Here is a 19203-nt window from a genome sequence, read left to right as displayed (position 1 = left end):
CAAGACGGAGATTTAATTCAGCATTAAACCTGAGTCAGAAGTGCAAGGAAGGGTGCACTGCAACAGTGTGGACCAGTTGAGCATGAGCGAACATAGGTCTGGAAGAAATTTAGCCATGCCTGCCCTAGAATTTCTTCCAAGATAGCAAAGAGCCTCCTGGGCCTAAACTGGCAAATTCACAGAGCACTCTCTTCTGTCCAGTCACTGATTTCCATCTTGAAACCAATAGATGGGCCTTCACATCCCACTGGTAAGTGGTAAAGATTCTTAAAAAGCAATCGCATCTTGCGAGTGATTAACAAAGTGAATTTTCCTTGAAAAATACTGTTTTTGTTTGAAGAACAGCATCTAAGATGCAAATACCCTGTCCTTCCTAGAATAGTCACTAGGAACTGGTTTCCTCTGGGAGACTGGTTAGCCAGGTATAAAGTACCTCTTTTGTCAGTCTGTCTTTTCCCAGGTAAGTGTGCTAACCCACCAAACCTTCTGTCTGTTTCTTTCCTGCTGGGGCTTTTCCACTTTGTATAAATAACTCAAACAAAACATTTTTAGCGCTATACCTCATGGCTAGTGCACTCGCCGGGGATGTGGTAAACCCAGGATCAAATACCTTTTGCTCTGAGCTACCAATGCAGAAATTATGGAGCTTTCTCTTTCCTTCTCTTCCGTACATGCTGTGGCAGAATAACCCACTTCAGCTGCTGATCCTAATGAACAGACTTTCTGAAGCCTTGCATTTCTGTGCAATAGGATGGGTTATCTGTATGCACAGCAGAGCTGGCATAAGACTGGATTTTCAGCTTCTTTTCATTGTATCTCTACTTTGCTTGTTCTTTTCTTCTTGCTCTTGTTATCTTGCATTGATTGGTAAGTGGTAAAGAAGGCAGAGACACACACAGAGCCAGAAAACAAAAACAAAGGAAGAAATAAAAAAAAGGTGAGACAATATTTTCATTACTATGCTTCTTCACAGCCCCTACTCTGACATTTAGAGCAACATAATATGCATGTCTCTGTTCATTAGGTTCCTCAGTGCTGCATAGTGACAGCCACAGAAAGAAGAAAAAAAAAAGAAAAAGAAACAATCTTAAACATGAACTAACCTTTGCAGGCTAAATAACAAAGAAATGAGAACAGCAAAGGAGAAATATGTTTTCTGAAAAAGTAAATATAACCAAAATCATGGCCTTGCATAGGTTACTCAAATATCATTACAAAGGGGAAAAGAGAATACTGAACTCTAGGGCAGAAATAACTAATTTTCTGCCCAATGACTTGTTTGTTTTGCACATATGTGTTTGAGCAGATCTATTGCTAGTGTTTGAATCACAGTAAATGGCACAGGGAGACTGCCGAAACTAGAGATAGGCTTAAAGATATTCAGGAGCTTATACAGGTGCACAAAAATGAGAGAGCGCAGATACCCTATTTCCAAGGGCTTTCCAATATAAAGCTAAGTGGAGATAACTAAGCTGTTAACCAACAAACTGGTGCACGTAGAATCATAGAATGGTTAGAGTTGGAAGGGACCTTAAAGATAATCGAGTTCCAACCCCCCTGCCATGGGCAGGGACACCTCCCACCAGACCAGGTTGCTCAAAGCCCCATCCAGCCTGGTCTTGAACGCTTCCAGGGATGGGGCATCCACAACCTCTCTCAGTAAGCTGTTCTAGGGTCTCACCACCCTCAGAGTAAATAATTTCTTTTTAGTACTCTTGAACGCTTCCAGGGATGGGGCATCCACAACCTCTCTCAGTAAGCTGTTCTAGGGTCTCACCACCCTCAGAGTAAATAATTTCTTTTTAGTACCTAATATAAATCTCCCCTCTTCCAGTTTGAAACCATTACTCCTCATCCTATCACTACCCTCCCTGATAGAGTCCCTCCCCATCTCTCCCGTAGCTCCCTTCAGATACTAGAAGGCCATTATAAGATCTCCCTAGAGCCTTCTCTTCTCCAACAACCCCAACTCTCTCAGCCTGTCTTCATAGGAGAGGTACTCCAGCCCTCTGATCATCTTCATGGCTCTCCTCTGGCCCCCCTCCAACAGGTCCATGCCCTTCTTATGTTGGGGGCCCCAGAGCTGGACGTAGTGCTCCAAGTGGGGTCTCACCAGAGCAGGGGGGGCAGAATCACCTCCCTTGACCTGCTGGCCACACTTCTTTTGATGCAGCCCAGGATGCAGTTGGCTTTTCTGGGCTGGTGGCTCATATTGAGCTTCTTATCCACCAACACCCACAAGTCCTTCTCCTCAGGGTTGCTCTGAGTCCATTCTCTGCCCAACCTGTATTTGTGCTGGTGATTGCCCCGACCCATGTGCAGTACTTTGCATTTGGCCTTGCATATGTATGCTGCAGCATGGTGTCAAATACAAATATTAGCTTAGAAGTGTTAAGTGTTAAGATTTTATCATAAATTTACAAAGCAGCTAGGATATAGCAATATTATTTAGAGTTCCCAATGTAGTTAGTGTGCAACTAACATGCATATTTGAATGGGTCCAGGGTTGTCTCTGCAGAGGGATTGTTAGAGGTATACCAAAAAGAAGTATGCTGGAATCCAGCTGGGTTTTTTCCCCCATCAGTTCTGAGAACTACAGCACTCTAAGATTGTGTGGGTTTTTACTGAAATTTCTGGGGGAAGAAAAAAAGAACAAAAGAGCCATTTCAGCTCTCTGGAAGTGAAACATTTTGATTTATCATATTCACACTTTTAACTTTTTGTCATGTCATGATTTTTTGGTTGTCAATTATAATTTTTTTTTCCTTCAAGTGAGGAGATTAAAATTCTTGATGGAGTTTTATTTCATGGAAGTTTTGAGATTTTTGAATTTTCCTCAGCTGGAAAAAGTAAAAATCTGAGTGATTTGTTAAAAATATTTCTCAGTCTTTTTAACACACTATTTAGTAATTGCCCACTACTAATCTTGGTATTCCAGTAAATTAGTCTGATTCTAATTCTTGGCATTGACAGATGGGGAAAGTGTTTCTTGATTCTTTGCATGGTCTTCCCCAAGATTACATTCACCAGTGGCAAAGAATGAGGGTAAAACCTCACTGTTTTTTTTTCCCCTATTTGCTCTTCTGAGTTTCTGTGCCTGCTATCTTCAGGTCTGCTTGTAAAACTACCAGATGTCAAAATATTCACTAGGGGAAATATTCATTAGTCATTTACATTCCTCTGGTAAGCAGGGGAGGAGAGGACCAAGAGAAGACAACAAGGCTTGGAAAAAGATATAAGCGACTGTCCAGCTGCTTTGCAGATCCAAGGGAGGTTTGAAGCTGAGGGTGTGCCCAACTCCCACGTTGTATGGAAGGTCTCCAGACAGGTCTCCAACACAGGCTGGCACTGAATCTTGTTGAGTTCACTGCTACCATTCATCTGGAGAGTAGTTATTCAGAAAGGCTTTATCCACACACCCCTTCCTCTTCCTTTTTCTCCCCCCCCTGCCCTTAATTTGTATGTATTTGATAAGTACGGGATTTATAGACCCATTCAGAGGGTGCTGTGAGGGATGGCAGCAGCACAGTCCTGTATCTGGAGCAGGCAGCTGCCCTGCTGTCACCGATAAGCATTCCTGGGAGGGTGGAGATTGAAATTTAGTATTTAAAAAGCTCTAATTGGCACAAACCTTCATGAAGCACATGTGCCCACTGCAGCTCTGCCATCTGATGCCTCGGCTGGCACTTTGCACATTGGCTGCCTCTTCAAAGTGGGACCCACTGGGCTTAGAGGGAGGAACCTCCTGGACAGCAGTGGGGTTGTGCATTTTGGGGGACAGAGGGGATATCTGTGTCAGGGTGCCTAGGGAGGGCATGGGGTCCTGCCAGAAGGAGGTCATGGTGGTTGTGTGACCTGCCCCCCATCGTAGTGGAGGATGATGTCCTGGGGGTCCTGGGCCAGGGCAGGAGTCACCATGGAGCTATTTCAGGTGGAAATGCCACTCGGTGAGTTGGGGTCACTGTGGACCAGTCCCCTGTTGCCACAGAGTGGGTGTTATTGGAGGACTTGATGGGGTTTGGGGGTTGGTGGTCAGGGCACCCAGAGAGGGGCCTGGGGGGTGTCTTGCTGCTGTGGGGCCATGGGGCAGGGCTGGTGGGGGAGAATGTGCAGGAGCCACTGGGGAAATGGGGAGCCAGGGACAGAGCGGTGGGTCACATGGGAGGACCTGGGCCTGGTGCTGGGGGGAACCTTGTGGCAGGATCCTCGTCTCTGCTCGGGGAGCCTCAGGGCTGCCTTCTGCACCACCATGACCAGGTCCCGCATGCCACCTTGGGGTGAGGAGCAGGGCCTGTCCCACACCCAGCCGGGAACAGCCCAGAGCATCGGGCAACTCCCCTGGGCCTTTCCACGGTCCTCATTTCTCTGTGGGGCCATTTGTCCAGTGTCACCAAGATACAAACTCGGGGTGTCTTCTCCCTGATTGGGTTGGCATTTTAATGTTTGCAGCCAGTTATTTATGGCTAGCAGGGTGAGGGCCTCAGTGGTCATAATGGGATGTGGGAGATCAAAATGGGAGCCAGCTGATAAGGGAAGCTGATTTTCTTCTGGAGGATGTTTTGGTGATAGTCGGCCCTAGTAAACCACTGCTTTTTCAGGTGCCTCTCCTTTCTCCCTCATCAGCTGGGCATGACTAGTGTTTGTGCATTCCCTATCTGCATTCTCTTTGTGCTGTGAGGGACTTAACAAAGTTGTGCTGTAGAAACAGATGTCAGGTGTGTGTGTGTGTGTGTGTGTGTGCTCTGTCTGCTATACCTTCCTCTATTGCAGTAACTACGTGCTCACTTATTCCCTCAGCTCCCACAAAGCCATGCTTTTTCTGGTCTATCTTAAATGTTGAGTGAATTGGAAAAAGGCAGTTCCTGCTGTAGCTGTTTTGGGGTTATCAATGTGCAAGAGGTAGGATGGTTTTTACTGTTGGAAATGACAGTGGTGAGGTCTGTGCCTCTGCCCTGTGCAAGCAGCCACGTGGCTATTCCTCTGCCACGCTGGTGCCAGCTTGTACAGAGCTTATACGGACTGAATTTCCTCCAGTTCTTTGCTTCTCTGCCAAATTGTTTGAAGTCGATGTTATCGAGGGAGCAGGGGGATGTGTATTTGTGAGCCTTATTTCTTAGGAACCTAGGCTGAAAATAATCATGTAGAGGTATATAGATCAGGGTTTTTGTCAGATAAGAAGCGTTGCGCCTCTTTAATTTACTGCAGTTTTAATGGGATAGAGAGGAGGATAAGATATACAGCGACCTGGCAGGGAGAAATGCAAAATAAATTAGTAGCAAAGTAATGGTCTGGTAGTTTATGTCCAAAATCTAGGTCTTGTTAAAGAAGCCCATCAGCTTGAAAGTCGGTAATTTTTTTTTTTCTTAAATATATTAACAAAAGAGTAGGCTGAAATGTATTGCTAGAAATTCTTTTTGCTAAAATTGCTTTCTTACCCCGGTAAGAAAATTGTATTCTAGATGTGTCTGTTTTGGCAGGAGGGAAAGGCTGTTTATCAAAAGAGCTAATAAAAGACCTAAACTTGGAAATGCTTCCATTCTGGCTAAATCTAAAACTTTTCACTGAAGTCATAGAAATGTTGGCTGTTAGAGACATTTGGAGGTCCATAGTTCAACCTCTCACTCAAAGCAGATTGGGTCAGCCATGACTTTGTCTAGCCAGGATGGAGGCTTTACAGATGTTCAAGGCAGCCTGTCCCAGTGTTGAAATCTTTTCTTTATGGAATTTTTTTTTCCCTGATGTCCAGTCTGAGTCTTCCAGGCCAAAATTGGTGATCATTTCCTTGTGTTATATCATCTGCTACAACCAGAAAAAGTTTGACTGGAGACAGGCCAGTGGGTTATCTGTGTACCACAGCTGTGAAAAAGATCAGCAGTTTCAGTGGTTGTGAAACTGAGCAGAAAGTAATCACTATTTCTACTGCATACAGTAGATCTCATCTTGTATCCTGAAACACTGTCTAGCATGTCAGCTCCTTCCCACTGCACTCTGCCTCCTGGGGTTAAGGGAAGAATCTGTTGGGGTTATCAAGCAGAGGAGTTGAGCAAGGAAAGGTCTGGTTGGCTCAGCATACATCTCTGCAAATACTTCCCATGTCAGTTTAGGCAAGTGCTTTTAACAATTCATTCAATTATGTTAAGCACCCGTTAAAGGAATCCTAAGCCCTCCCTGGGGTCATTTCAGCTCTATGAGATTGTAATTGTTTGAGACTAACCATGATTTCTTCTTTTGCCTTCAGGTGATTCTAATTCTGACGAAGCTGTATGACTACAACCTGGGAAGCATCACAGAGAGCTCTCTTTGGAGGTATGGAGATAAATTGAGTTAATAATTACCACCTTACTTAAATAGGAAGAGCCTGATACAATTCTTTTATTGAATTTAATTGGATTTTTTAAAATGTGCTAGAAGGTTTGTAGCTAAATCCTTTCTCTCTCACTTCTTTCATATTCAAGGACAAAGAAGCTGAAGTCTGATTGTCTTGTTTCAGCTAGATAACCTACTCCATGGATATGCTATCATTTGATTTCCCCTTTCAGAATCAAATCAACCAATTGGTTGTATTTAGGAGAACTGAACCGCCTTAACCTTGCTTGTCATGGAGGATCTCATGGCTGTCTACTGCCCAAATGATCCTTGTGAAAAGTCAGTGCTAGTAAGATTGGGGGAATACCTATGAGTGAGTATTCAATGGCTTTTTATTCAGAACTGATAGAATTAGTAACAGATAATTGAATTCCACTTGTGTGATGTTGACAACTAGACTGATTTATAGGGAATGCCTTGATACTTTCATGATTTCAAAGGATATCATGCACTCTGTGAACCAAAGGAAAGAGTTGGGTCATGATCTATTTCTTAAGGCTGTTATTTGGATTCAATGAGGGCAGATGGTGCCTGTTTTTATCTCTCTAAAAAATGGATCTAAGGGGTGTTTGCTTCACGTTTCCCTAGTGGTACTTTCATGAGCTGTAGTGGAAGAAAGGGAGGTTTTCTTGTGGTTCCATCTGTGAAACTTCAGTGGGAAGTCTAAGGGTTTTGTATGCAGGTCATTGATGGAGGTGGACAGGTTACTGTCTTGATGCAAGAAAGCTTTAGGTATTTGAAAGTAAAACTTCTCGGTAGAGTGAACTTGATTTTGATAAACTTGTTGAAGAAAGGATTTTTGTTTCCAAGGAAGAATTTTGGGTCAGAAATAGAATAAATAACCTTTCTGTTCAAGGAACTGCACAGGATTTTAAGAGAATGACAGAGGAGGGATTTAACATGAAGTATATTTTGAACTCAAACTAATGCTCTATCCACTGACCTGAAGAAATAAACAAAAAAACCCACCATACTAAACAGTCTTTCAGGACTGTGGCTATGGTAATGTTTTTCTGAAGGGGATTTAAGCTCGCTTGTTTCATTTCTCAATGGTTTTGGGAAAGACGATTCATAAATATGAAATTGATTATTTTTATTTCCTCATACTACCCTCACTTCTTTCACCCTGAGAAATATTCATCTGTTTCATCAGTCATTGAGGAAGGTGTGGTGTTTCACTATGTGGAGACACCTCCTTCCCTGTTGCTGACAGTGTTGAAGAACTACTTTACTCATGTGATGCAATGCAGGATTGTGTTGAGGTACTGGTTTAGGACTGAATTTAGGACAGCCACATCAGAATGGAAAACATACTTTTTGCTGCGGTGTGTGGATACAGGCACACAAAATTGAGCTGATGACCTTATGCTGTTGCCTGTTTCAGAACTGGTTTCTTTGGAGTGTGCCACAATGGCATAAATTTTACCCTGATTAAAGAGAAAGGACTGTGGGGATTTCACTGGAGGATGTACAGAAGCCAGGGCTCTGCCAACGTAGCAGTCCTAGAGCTAGTGAGGGCAGTGCACTTTTCTGGACTTCTGACAGTCCTAATGTCAGAATGTGATTAATAACGTAGTAATGGCCTGATTGTTTCCTCTAGCCCAGTATCCTGTTACCATAAAAGCAGTCTAAGAAAGAATATATGAACAGGATTATCGTATCCAACACTTCCTCCTAGTATTCTCCTGGCATTCATTCTTAGGTTTCTTCAACCTTCAGTTTAATGTCTATCAGGGTCTGAATATTTTATTGTTTTAGTGGATACCTAGAGGATAATATCCCACGAGCTAACTTTAATATCTCTCAGAATGTGTTAAAATTTTTGATACCTGTGACATTTTAGAGCAAGGAGTTCCATAGGTTATTTGAGGAACCAGTTGTCTTACTTTGAACCCATCAGCTTCAGGTTCACTTGGCACATGTCACTCATGAGGACTTGGTTACAGTTGCACAGCCAACCATCCAGAATCCCTGGGAAAATATTTTGGACTGGGAAATGTTAAATGAGAACCAGGATAGTTAAAATCAACCCACTTATCTTTGCAGTGCTCTGTTATTCTTGATCAGCTCTTCAGTGTTGATGACTGCTCTGAAAGTTGCCAGTGCACTTCACTGTCACTTCTCAATTTTGTTGTCTTACATAAGCACACCATATAAGATGGTTATATTATCTTCTGTCCTGAGTCGGGCTCTGCTGTTAGAGTGTTCCTTCAGGTCACTAATGAATATCTCTGTGAAGATCCCAGGACAGCTGCTCTGTTCGTAGTATGATGGAAAGAAATGACAAGCTGGGCATATCTTTTTATTAAATGCGCCTGACAGAGAGGTTATTAGCTATTGCTCCTCCTGGCTGCATAAGTGACATGTTAATTTAAATCTCCCTGCTTGTCTAAAAAGGATAGGAGGAAAAGAGAATTGAGGGAAGGGGAGAAATATCTTGCACTTAAATTTATTTCATGCCTCTAGGTTTGATGCTGGGAAATGGAAGAAAGCATGATCTCATTCACGTCTGGTTTGATTTCTGATGTCGAGGGTTCTGTTTCTGAAGGGTAGAGGAGATAGACAGGTAGTTCTGCAGGTATCCACAACTGAAGAGGAATCTCTGCCTTGAATACACGACAAAGAAATAGCACTCTTGCCTCTTGTGCAGAGTGTGTTCTCAAAAGGTTGATGAATGATGAGGGGCTGTTTAGAAGCATGTCACAGACACGAGTCGTTTATGCTACAGCTGGTTATAAGCACATCTGTCATTCGAAGGTGTAGTTGGGTGATTTAAGCAGTCTTGTGACTGATGGGACTGTAACCATCTATAACACAACTATGCCATCGCCTACAAGATATGAATCTGTCTTCTTTATAAACACACTACTACCTGCTAGGGTGGCATTTCTTTGTAATTTTTCAGCCACTTTAACTACAGCTGGCTGCAGCACTAATGGATGGAGATCGCCCTTCTAAAACTACCAATGAATTAAGAGACCACTGGCGACAGACACGAAGTGATGAAATACAGTAAGAGAAAAGAGATGGGGAGAATCTGTACAATCTTCTAGAGTGCTAAGGCTCTGTGCTTACTGAGCTTTGGATAGAGAGTGAGCTGCTGCTTCTGTACACAGTAAGTGAGATTTTTGCATCAGGCTGGGCCTGACTTTAATTACGCTGTTATCCTCTCAGCAGACTTTTTCCACAGTTTTAGTTGAGGGATTTTTATTTACTTTTTGTTATTCTTTTTATAGGAGGAGAAAAGATTATCTGTCACTGAGCAATTAACTGAGTGTATTGGGTTTATTTCTCTTCCTCTCCTAGATATCTCTCAGATCACAAAGAGGATTAAACTGTGAGAGTTAGGAGAAGACGTTTTTTACCACTGGAGTAAGATAAGCTTACGTTTTCAATAAATAAAAATGTCAGAATAGTGACTATGGTATCCATGAGCTGCAGACAGCGGTGGGGGATGGCTAATCTTTTTTCTGTTTCTGTAAATATGATGCTCTGGAAAGATGTGCAGGACATTTTCCCTCAGGGCCCTGAGAGGCTGACAAGCAATAAGTGCTGCCATTCACCTCTTTTGCCTTCTTGTAGCTCTGTATTTGGTCAGGAATGAGTAATTTCATGGAACTTGCTGTAAAAATAGCTGTAATTAAACTTTGCTTTTCAGTCAGAAAGTAGGAAGATGTAGTGTTTGCTCAGTTTCAGAGCACTTATGTTTTAAATCAAGATTTGTTGCTCTGTTAGTTGTAGAAGTTATTGATGATATTCCCACACTCCAACATTGTACCTGAACTCTGAGCTGCCCAGTTCAGGCTTAACACTTCCAGCCTGGCCTCCAGTGCTGCTGATTTCTGCGGTAAGGAAGCTTCAGCACGTATGCCATAAAGGCCAACAGTCTCCTGGGGTGTATTAAAAAAAGCATGGCCAGCAGGTCAAGGGGGGCCATCCTCCCCCTCTAGTCTGCCCTGGTGAAGCTGCATCTGGAGTACTGTGTCCAGTTCTGGGCACCCCAGTTCAAGAAGGACAGGGAACTGCTGGAAAGAGTGCAGCAGAGGGCTGCAAAGATGATCAAGGGACTGGAGCACCTCTCTTGCGAGGAAAGGCTGACAGACCTCAGTCTGTTTATCCTGGAGAAGAGAAGGCTGAGGGGGTATCTTATCAATGCTTATAAATATCTAAAGGGCAGGTGTCAAGAGGATGGGGTCAGGCTCTTCTCAGCTGTGCCCGGTGACAGCACAAGGGGCAACAGGCACAAACTGGAACACAAGAAGTTCCATCTCAACCTGTGGAAAAACTTCTTTGAGTGTGTCAGAGCACTGGAAACTTATGTTTTAAATCAAGATTTGTTGCTCTGTTAGTTGTAGAAGTTATTGATGATATTCCCACACTCCAACATTGTACCTGAACTCTGAGCTGCCCAGTTCAGGCTTAACACTTCCAGCCTGGCCTCCAGTGCTGCTGATTTCTGCGGTAAGGAAGCTTCAGCACGTATGCCATAAAGGCCAACAGTCTCCTGGGGTGTATTAAAAAAAGCATGGCCAGCAGGTCAAGGGGGGCCATCCTCCCCCTCTAGTCTGCCCTGGTGAAGCTGCATCTGGAGTACTGTGTCCAGTTCTGGGCACCCCAGTTCAAGAAGGACAGGGAACTGCTGGAAAGAGTGCAGCAGAGGGCTGCAAAGATGATCAAGGGACTGGAGCACCTCTCTTGCGAGGAAAGGCTGACAGACCTCAGTCTGTTTATCCTGGAGAAGAGAAGGCTGAGGGGGTATCTTATCAATGCTTATAAATATCTAAAGGGCAGGTGTCAAGAGGATGGGGTCAGGCTCTTCTCAGCTGTGCCCGGTGACAGCACAAGGGGCAACAGGCACAAACTGGAACACAAGAAGTTCCATCTCAACCTGTGGAAAAACTTCTTTGAGTGTGTCAGAGCACTGGAACAGAGAGGCTGTGGAGTCTCCTTCTCTGAGACATTAAAAACCCTCCTGGATGCTCTCCTGCCCAACTTGCTCTAGGTGAACCTGTTTTGCTGGGGGGTTGGACTTAGATGATTTCCAGAGATCTTTTACGTCCAGTTCTGGGCACCCCAGTTCAAGAAGGACAGGGAACTGCTGGAAAGAGTGCAGCAGAGGGCTGCAAAGATGATCAAGGGACTGGAGCACCTCTCTTGCGAGGAAAGGCTGACAGACCTCAGTCTGTTTATCCTGGAGAAGAGAAGGCTGAGGGGGTATCTTATCAATGCTTATAAATATCTAAAGGGCAGGTGTCAAGAGGATGGGGTCAGGCTCTTCTCAGCTGTGCCCGGTGACAGCACAAGGGGCAACAGGCACAAACTGGAACACAAGAAGTTCCATCTCAACCTGTGGAAAAACTTCTTTGAGTGTGTCAGAGCACTGGAACAGAGAGGCTGTGGAGTCTCCTTCTCTGAGACATTAAAAACCCTCCTGGATGCTCTCCTGCCCAACTTGCTCTAGGTGAACCTGTTTTGCTGGGGGGTTGGACTTAGATGATTTCCAGAGATCTTTTACAACCCCTACAATTCTGTGATTCTGTGAATCTCAAGGACTCGGAAAAATACCTGTGTTTCATATAGATCTATCTTTACCTTCACATATGTAAAGCAGTGGATGTCAATAGTTGCCCCCCCCACCCTCCAGCGCCCACCCTGGAAAGCTTCAAATGGATTTAGTTAACTGGCATCTGCAATATTTTGATGATTGCCTGGTGATAAATATTACAGAGGTCACAGCAAGGTAGAAATTCTAAGGCTCTGTTTCTAGCTTTTTCATGGCCTTTTTGTTTAATCTTGAGCTAATTTTTTAGCCCCTCCATCAGTTTACTCATCCCCACCTCTTCCAACACCACCATAGCAACATCTTCCTACAGCTCTGTCCTTTCAGGAAGGGAAATTGGGTATGTAAGCCAGTAAAGAATCAGGACCCTCAGAACATCTCTGCCACTCAGTATAGGAATAACCTTCACTTACTCCATGAGCAACTTCATGAAATAAAGAACTCACTGTCCTTACTGTGTCCTCGTGCTCTCAGGCACTGCTGGAGACAAGATCTTGGGCTGTCTATAGGGTACTTGGTACTAAGGTCTAAATACCAATGTGTTTTGCCTGTGTGTTGGCCGTTCCCATAATCACTGTTAAGCATGGCAGTGCTTTGGTGAAAACACTTACTGTTGGAAATGGGTTTGCATTAGTATGTTAGATAATGAAAAGAAGCAGTGGAGCAACGGGAATGTGTTCTTTCTCTCTTGCAGCTATAGAAGCCTCAGGGACAAAGGTAGATGTAGACTGACCTTCATATCTGAATACAACCTTATAATATTAGCCAGATGATCTCTGATAGACATCTTTCTTTTCCTTGAATCCTGTTGTTTGAAAAGCCTTGTCTGGGAGTTGACCCCAGCTATGTGGCTGTAAATACTATAGATGCTTTGAAACCTCACATATTTATGTTTCTGCATGCAATTTTGTGTCTCCTTGCTACGTAAGAATGCCCTTTCTATGGATTGGAGCTATAGACACCCATGTCATCTTCAGTATTGTTGATGTGTTTGTGGAGATTTTCTTCTTTAGACTAGAGACATCTTTTAATGGGAGACTTGAAGGATTGACAGTATTTGCTTACTTCCTTTGAGGGGAATTTCCAGGATATGTCTGTTACTGTATTCATCATTCTGCTGCACATTTTATGCTGGTTCCTTACTTCTGTTTTGCAGATGGGCTGTTCTCAACTCACGTTTCTTTTCTACCTGCTGAGTTGCATTAATAAGGTCATAACTTGTGGCTTAGTGACACAGTGAGCTCTGCAACAGCTGGTTAGGGTCTGTCAGATGAAGTAGATAAGAGAAGCAAATCTATGAGAGGGACTGACAAAGTGAAGGGAAGGAAAGTCTCATTAAGCACATTTTAACCAGCAGCTTTGTGGGAAAGGGAAACTTGAAAAGGACTATTTGAAATGCTTTTATCTATAAATATGGTGCTTCAGTTGCTCAGTGTAAGTCACTTTTCTTAACTGAATATCAGAGCTTGATAAGTGCTCCTACATTATCTCCCATGGGTATTTAGTGGAATTGTAACGACATTTCCTTGTGTCTTTTGTTTTATTTTTTTTTCCATTTTTGCTCTTGCAAACATATGAACTACTGGCTGCTCCGTGTATAGATGCTGGAGGGCATCTGGTGGGGAGGGAAGAAGGAGTTTGCAGACTCAGCTCCTTGCGTAGGAAGCAGTATATTGTTACGGTCTGATCGCAGCGGGAGTTCTGCTTGCTCTGGATGAGGGCTTAAAGCATGGACTTAATGTGCTGTCTGTGTGTGGAGCAGCCTGGGTCCTTTTTCTTGTGTGATGGGACACTCTGTTCAGCCATCAGGACCCCCAGGGACCTAGCAGTTTCTATAACTATCAATTTTTCACATGCGGGGCCTCACTCAAAAAACTGTAAAAGATATACCTAGGAAACGAGCCACGGCAGATGCTTAAAAAAATACTAATTTAGCAAGAAACTTAAATCTTATTGAATTTTACCATATTCTTACTTTCCCTGAAGAATGAGGGCCAGTATAACCCTTGCATTTTGTGGAAATTTTTGATTAAACATCTGTCTTTGTTTACTCAATCTCAGGTACGTTCTGCCTTGGCACAGTTTGAAGAATCATACCCTGATATTTTGAAGGATCAGATTTGGTTGAGGATTTAGTGATGTGCTCCTCATTGCCTGATCTGCATGGATAAAATATTCAGCACTAATGATGATGCAAATTTATTAAGCATATTAAAAGTGCGTTCTCTGTCATGAAATATAGGAGTGTTATCAAGTAAATCAAAAAGAATCCCAATCCATTTTCTGCATGAAAACCCATGTAAATCAAGATAATGAGTATTAACACTAACATATATTATCAATATACTGTAAATAACAGAAGCACAATATTAATGCCACTTTGTACACACACAGAGTTTAAATGCAGTTTGTCATTCTTGTTCTGCAAATTAAAAGATGAACTTGTACATCTGTTTCCCAGATCATACCTGTTTGCACAAAAGATATTGGTAAAACCTAGCAGAACTATCTCTGGTTCCGGTCCACGGAGTTCATCTGTCTATTGTGGCTGTGTAATAACTGCAGACAAGCTAGACTGGAGCTGATATGTAAGAGCAAAGACAAACAACACAGTAGTTACCAGTTCATAAACAGAAAGCAAAGCACCCTTTGTATTCTGATATTTTTATCCCTTTCACATCCTTCCTTTTGCAAAGCTGGGTAGATTGTACTTATCTTTTCAGAGGGATATATCCTCCATTAATCACAAAAAGGAAAGAATGTATTTAGGGCTGAGCTTGGGTAAACAAAGAAACTCCAGTTGGGTGAGTTATACTAGTTTGAGATCTGAACTCTAAGGTTTTCAGATCCAGGTCCCAAATATTTCTGTGTCTGCACCTTGGAAATTACCCAGGCAAACACTCAAAGTTTATTGTTACTACAGAATGAGGCAGACGTATGTCAATAGCTCTTCCTTGAAGGACATAGTGAAAGTCTGGGAGACTATAAGCAGTAAAAATGCATATTTATCAATGGTATGTTTGTTTTGCTGCATAAACCCACTACTGTATACACCGAAACATAGTCACTTGCTTGGAAGTGTCCTTTTTTCTGATTAATCTGACCTACCAAATAATAATTGGACAAAGCTGAAAAGGAGAAATAAAGCTCACAATTAATCAACTTGTGTCTTTCAACGGTGATAGCAAAGCCAGCTTTCGAGTGTGATCCTGCCAGCAGCTCCTGTGCCTCGGAGCAACCTATAGTTCTCAGCAGCCGTGGGCTTTTATTTCCTCATGTCAGAAGTTTAGGAGGGGGGTGGGTGAGTGGGAGTAGGACACCAGTGCATGAGCTGTTCATTAGGAAGGCCCAGAATCTTTAGAAAGGCCCAGGGCCACTGGATGAGGCTCCTGATCAGTGTGTGTGCACCAGTATTGTTAGTGAGTACTGTGCTTTGCAAGGAGCTGGAGCACTTAGGGCAAGGAAGGTTCATTAGGGTGTGCTGTTGAAGACCTATGTGTACTCAGGTTTGTGTTTTTATCACAAGGACAACTTGAGGGAAACTCGATTCCTGGTGAACAAGGAATTAGTTTGCAGCTCGATTTTTCCCTTATGAAGGCTTGAGGGAGGCATGTGGGGATTCAGGAACTTTTTTGTCCTGTCTGGCAGCCTCCCATTGCTATTGTGCAGTCATTTCACTGGTGAGATGCATGGAGTGGTGGGTGAAGACGTGTCCGATGTGTCCTGTCGATTATGAACATCAATTGTACTGCACTCTAAACCCTTGCAGTGCTTTGCCTCAGTGGGAGGTAAAAAGCCTTCCTTGCCTCTTTCACACATTATTTCCCAACTCCCCAAATGAGTTTCTTCTGTAAGGAAGCTGAATGAACTTCCCTAGCATGCATTTTACTATGTGCTGTGTAGTTCAGTGTGAATATAAAACCTCTTTTCAGTGATCTTGCCATCTAGATAGATAGTATATCTCTGAGAGATGCTGAGTTGAAAAGTAATAGAAATTCAGAGAGGCCACATGTATTGTGTATTAAATGACTTCATAAGGAGAGACAGAGAGACAATGATATCCAGTCTTTCCCAAGGCAGAATTATGGCAGAACGACAGTGTTGTTCATTCTACTGATTTGCTTTACTGCTGTTTTTCCATACTCCATGTACATATCTGTATATGTGTTCCCATTTGTGCTCTGGTTTTCCTTCAAGCTCCTTGAAGGACTGCAATCAAAAACGGGCCAGCATTGTCCTTTTACATTTGAATACAAAACCTTTTTTTAAATAAGCTAAAAGGGAAACAGGAGGCTAGAAGAACTGTGTGCTAAATAAGCCTTCAGTAAGACAGGAGGATAAAAGGAAGCTGTAGGTAGGTCTGAGCTCCCATTGTGCTTTACCAACAAGTCACTGTGTTGTTACAGATAGTTTGGGTGTGTTTACATTGTCCCACACTGTCTCAGCTCCGAAGGATCAATTTAGGAGGCTGAAAACCTCACATTTTTGGTCGTCTTTATCCATCTGTGCTTGTAGGAAGCAAAATACCTTCTGTTTCTAGCTGTGGAATGAGGACCAGAGCTGTGAGTCCTAGCCTTGCTTACAGCTTTAGGCAAGCTTCTTCACCATTACATGTGTGGATAATAAGGTTAAGTTACCTGTCCATTTGCAGTTAATAAGCTGTGAGTCCTGGAAGAGTTAGAGCAGAAACACGGCTGCACAAGCCTACACTGTCTGTCCATGGCTGAAGCCTAACCGAGATTTGGCTTATGCTTTACCAAGCCAAACTTCTTGTATGTTTTCATCCAACACCTAGCAGGACCTTGAGAAACTCTTGCATATCTTTGCAGATAGGGTAGATTGTCATCTTTGGGTCAATTTATGACATCTTCTGTTTGGATTCTGCCCAAGCAGAGGTTAGTCCTTGCAGAAGGGTAAGAAATGAGATTTGAAAATTATTCCTTTTAAATAGTTCTCCCTCCAAGGAAGGAAAATCAACACAGAAGATATTTTATGGCCATGGACTCTGTGGCATTGCTAGGAAGAACTACTATATGGGAGAAACACTAGAGGTAGCAGCAAAATGAAATTTTTATGAACCTTACTTGTAATAGTTGTTTCTTTATGAAGATATGAAACAACCTTTTTTTCCTAATTGTGTTTTTGACTTCTTAGCTCCTCTGTTCTTGTATTTTCTGGGAGGTGAGGGAGGCAGAACTCTACAGCCTTTTTCCTCTTTACTCCATGGCAGCACTGCATAAGTGGAAGCAACACCATTTCATACTGTGAAGTATTTAAGAATGTGAAGTTTTTTCTCAGTTCTTCCTCAAAATGAGTTTTCCTTGCAGAGTCTTCAAGAGGTGGTCTGCTTTCTTTCCTAGCCTGCCTGCCTTCAGCAGTGCCTAACAAATGACAGCTATTAACAGTGTTAAACTCTCAATAAGAAACCTACTACCTCTGGGATAATTTTTCTTTCTTGCCCCACTAGAGAAATCAGCTTATGCCCTGAAACGTGAGTTTTGATGTCTTGCCATATTAACATTAATACCTAGTTAAAAATGTATATTTGTATATTATAGAGTGTTACATTTTTGGCCCTTTCCAGTAAGTGCATCTGTGGCTTGCAAGACTCTGACCTCATTTTGCTGTGAGCAGTGTTCACTGAGTACAGGCATTGTGGAAATATAATTTCTCTTCACTTCCCTGCCAATGCTCGAGTGACGATGTGCTCTCTTGTTATGAGGGAGCATAAAATTTAGAGGCTAGTCACGATGGAGGTAGTAAGAAAGAAATGTAAAGACCTCAGTAAATTTCCCTTCTAAGTGTTCCCTTTTCAAAGGTAAATGGTCTTATTCTTTGTAATCTCTCTTTGTATGTTAACAGCTTTCACAATGCTAACTCTTTCGTAAGAAAAGCACATTACAATCCCACTCTGCTTTATCTCTGGTAAAGGAGCCAAAGGAGGAAGAAGCCAGTACATTTATTATTTTATCTTTAAAGTCCGCCACCTACTCAGCTCACATGTGCTGTAAATTCAAGATGTGGATGTTACTCAAAGAAGCAAGAGTGATGTCACAAGCGTTTTAATAGCCTTTGATTTATTTCCCAAAGTGCTTTATTGAGATGATGCACAACAGCATTTGGAAGCCAAATGCAGTCTTAGGAGAGATTTGGAGGAGTTATTTTCAGTCTCCTGACTTTTCTTCCTCAACACAGTAATTTGTTTGATTGGGGCAGAAGGGCCCTGGATTCAGAACAGGAATTTTACTCCTTATTTAGTGTTTCTTTGTGAGTTAATCAGCCCAGTTTGTGATCTGAGTGAGTAGGAGTATGAATGAACTTACTGTAATGTAAGAGAGCTGCACGGTTCGGAGAACAGGATACTGGCTGGAGTTGGGAGATTTGTGTTCTGTCTCTCTGGGTTTGTGGCTATTAGATGGTGAAATATTTGGTTAGGCACAATCAAGAATCAGCAAATTCACGTGTATCAAAAGTCAGCTGCAAGGAGTCTTCTCCTGGCAAGATATTTCTAACGACATTCTGCACGGTTAGTTCTAGGTGCAGTGATATAGGGCATTTTTGCCATTAGTCTAGTAATAAATCTGGTATAACTTCCAAGTTTTAGGACAGGCAGGGTAGTGAATCATAAAGAGACTTGAGGTAGTCACAGTGAGTAAATGGATTTCTTAGTAACCTGAGCTCTCTTGAAGAAATGTGTTTTAGTCCAGCAAGCATAATAGTAGGACAAGGGCTGAAGGTTTTACTTACAGTACTATATACTGCCTATTTTCAGCATGGTGAAGGGCTGTGATCAGACAGTGCGTAGGAGCTGAAATAGGCACAGAACTGAACATCATGTCCCATTGTGAAGGGACCAAATCAGACTGCTTTGATCAAAGGCTGCATCAGCTAAGGAGCCAGGAATTGAATTTGTAAATAAATTAAAACTACAAACCTTTTATTTTAAGACACTGATTTGCCATGAAAAACTTTCCGCGACAATGTACAATTTTCAGCAAAAGTCTGAACCCAGGCCCAGGATTGGATTTCTGGGCAGAATTGAAAGAGAAACGGAAATCGCAGCAGTGCATCACACTGTTCAGGAAGTTTCTGTGTTCCCCAAACAATCTAAATATGCTTTCAGAGGATGTCATCCGTGGCCCAGAAAGTCACAGAATCCCAACTGTTGGAGGCTGGGAGAGTTTTTAGAGGAAATAGGAATTTGTGCTTCATGAGGTCTTACACAGATATCTATTGTTAACCATCATCAGAGACGAGGTTACTGAGCTACAGGAACT

General features: G+C 42.7%; 1 protein-coding gene across 4 annotated transcripts in view; it reads left to right on the top strand.

The window, feature by feature from the left end:
• LOC106898323 (VPS10 domain-containing receptor SorCS1-like) overlaps positions 1 to 19203 on the top strand; it is a 296409-nt gene that overhangs the window by 84127 nt on the left and 193079 nt on the right. For all 4 annotated transcript variants that reach the window (XM_014959531.1, XM_014959524.1, XM_014959514.1 and 1 more), the window contains exon 2: positions 6239 to 6306. In XM_014959531.1, coding sequence (XP_014815017.1) covers positions 6239 to 6306 — 68 coding nt within the window. The remainder of the gene's footprint in view (positions 1 to 6238; positions 6307 to 19203) is intronic.

Source organism: Calidris pugnax, unplaced genomic scaffold (assembly GCF_001431845.1).
Source record: "Calidris pugnax isolate Ruff unplaced genomic scaffold, ASM143184v1 scaffold4, whole genome shotgun sequence".
NCBI classification, from domain to species: Eukaryota; Metazoa; Chordata; class Aves; order Charadriiformes; family Scolopacidae; genus Calidris; species Calidris pugnax.
The sequence above is the reverse complement of the archived record's forward strand: the minus strand, read 5'-3'. Positions and strand labels throughout refer to the sequence as shown.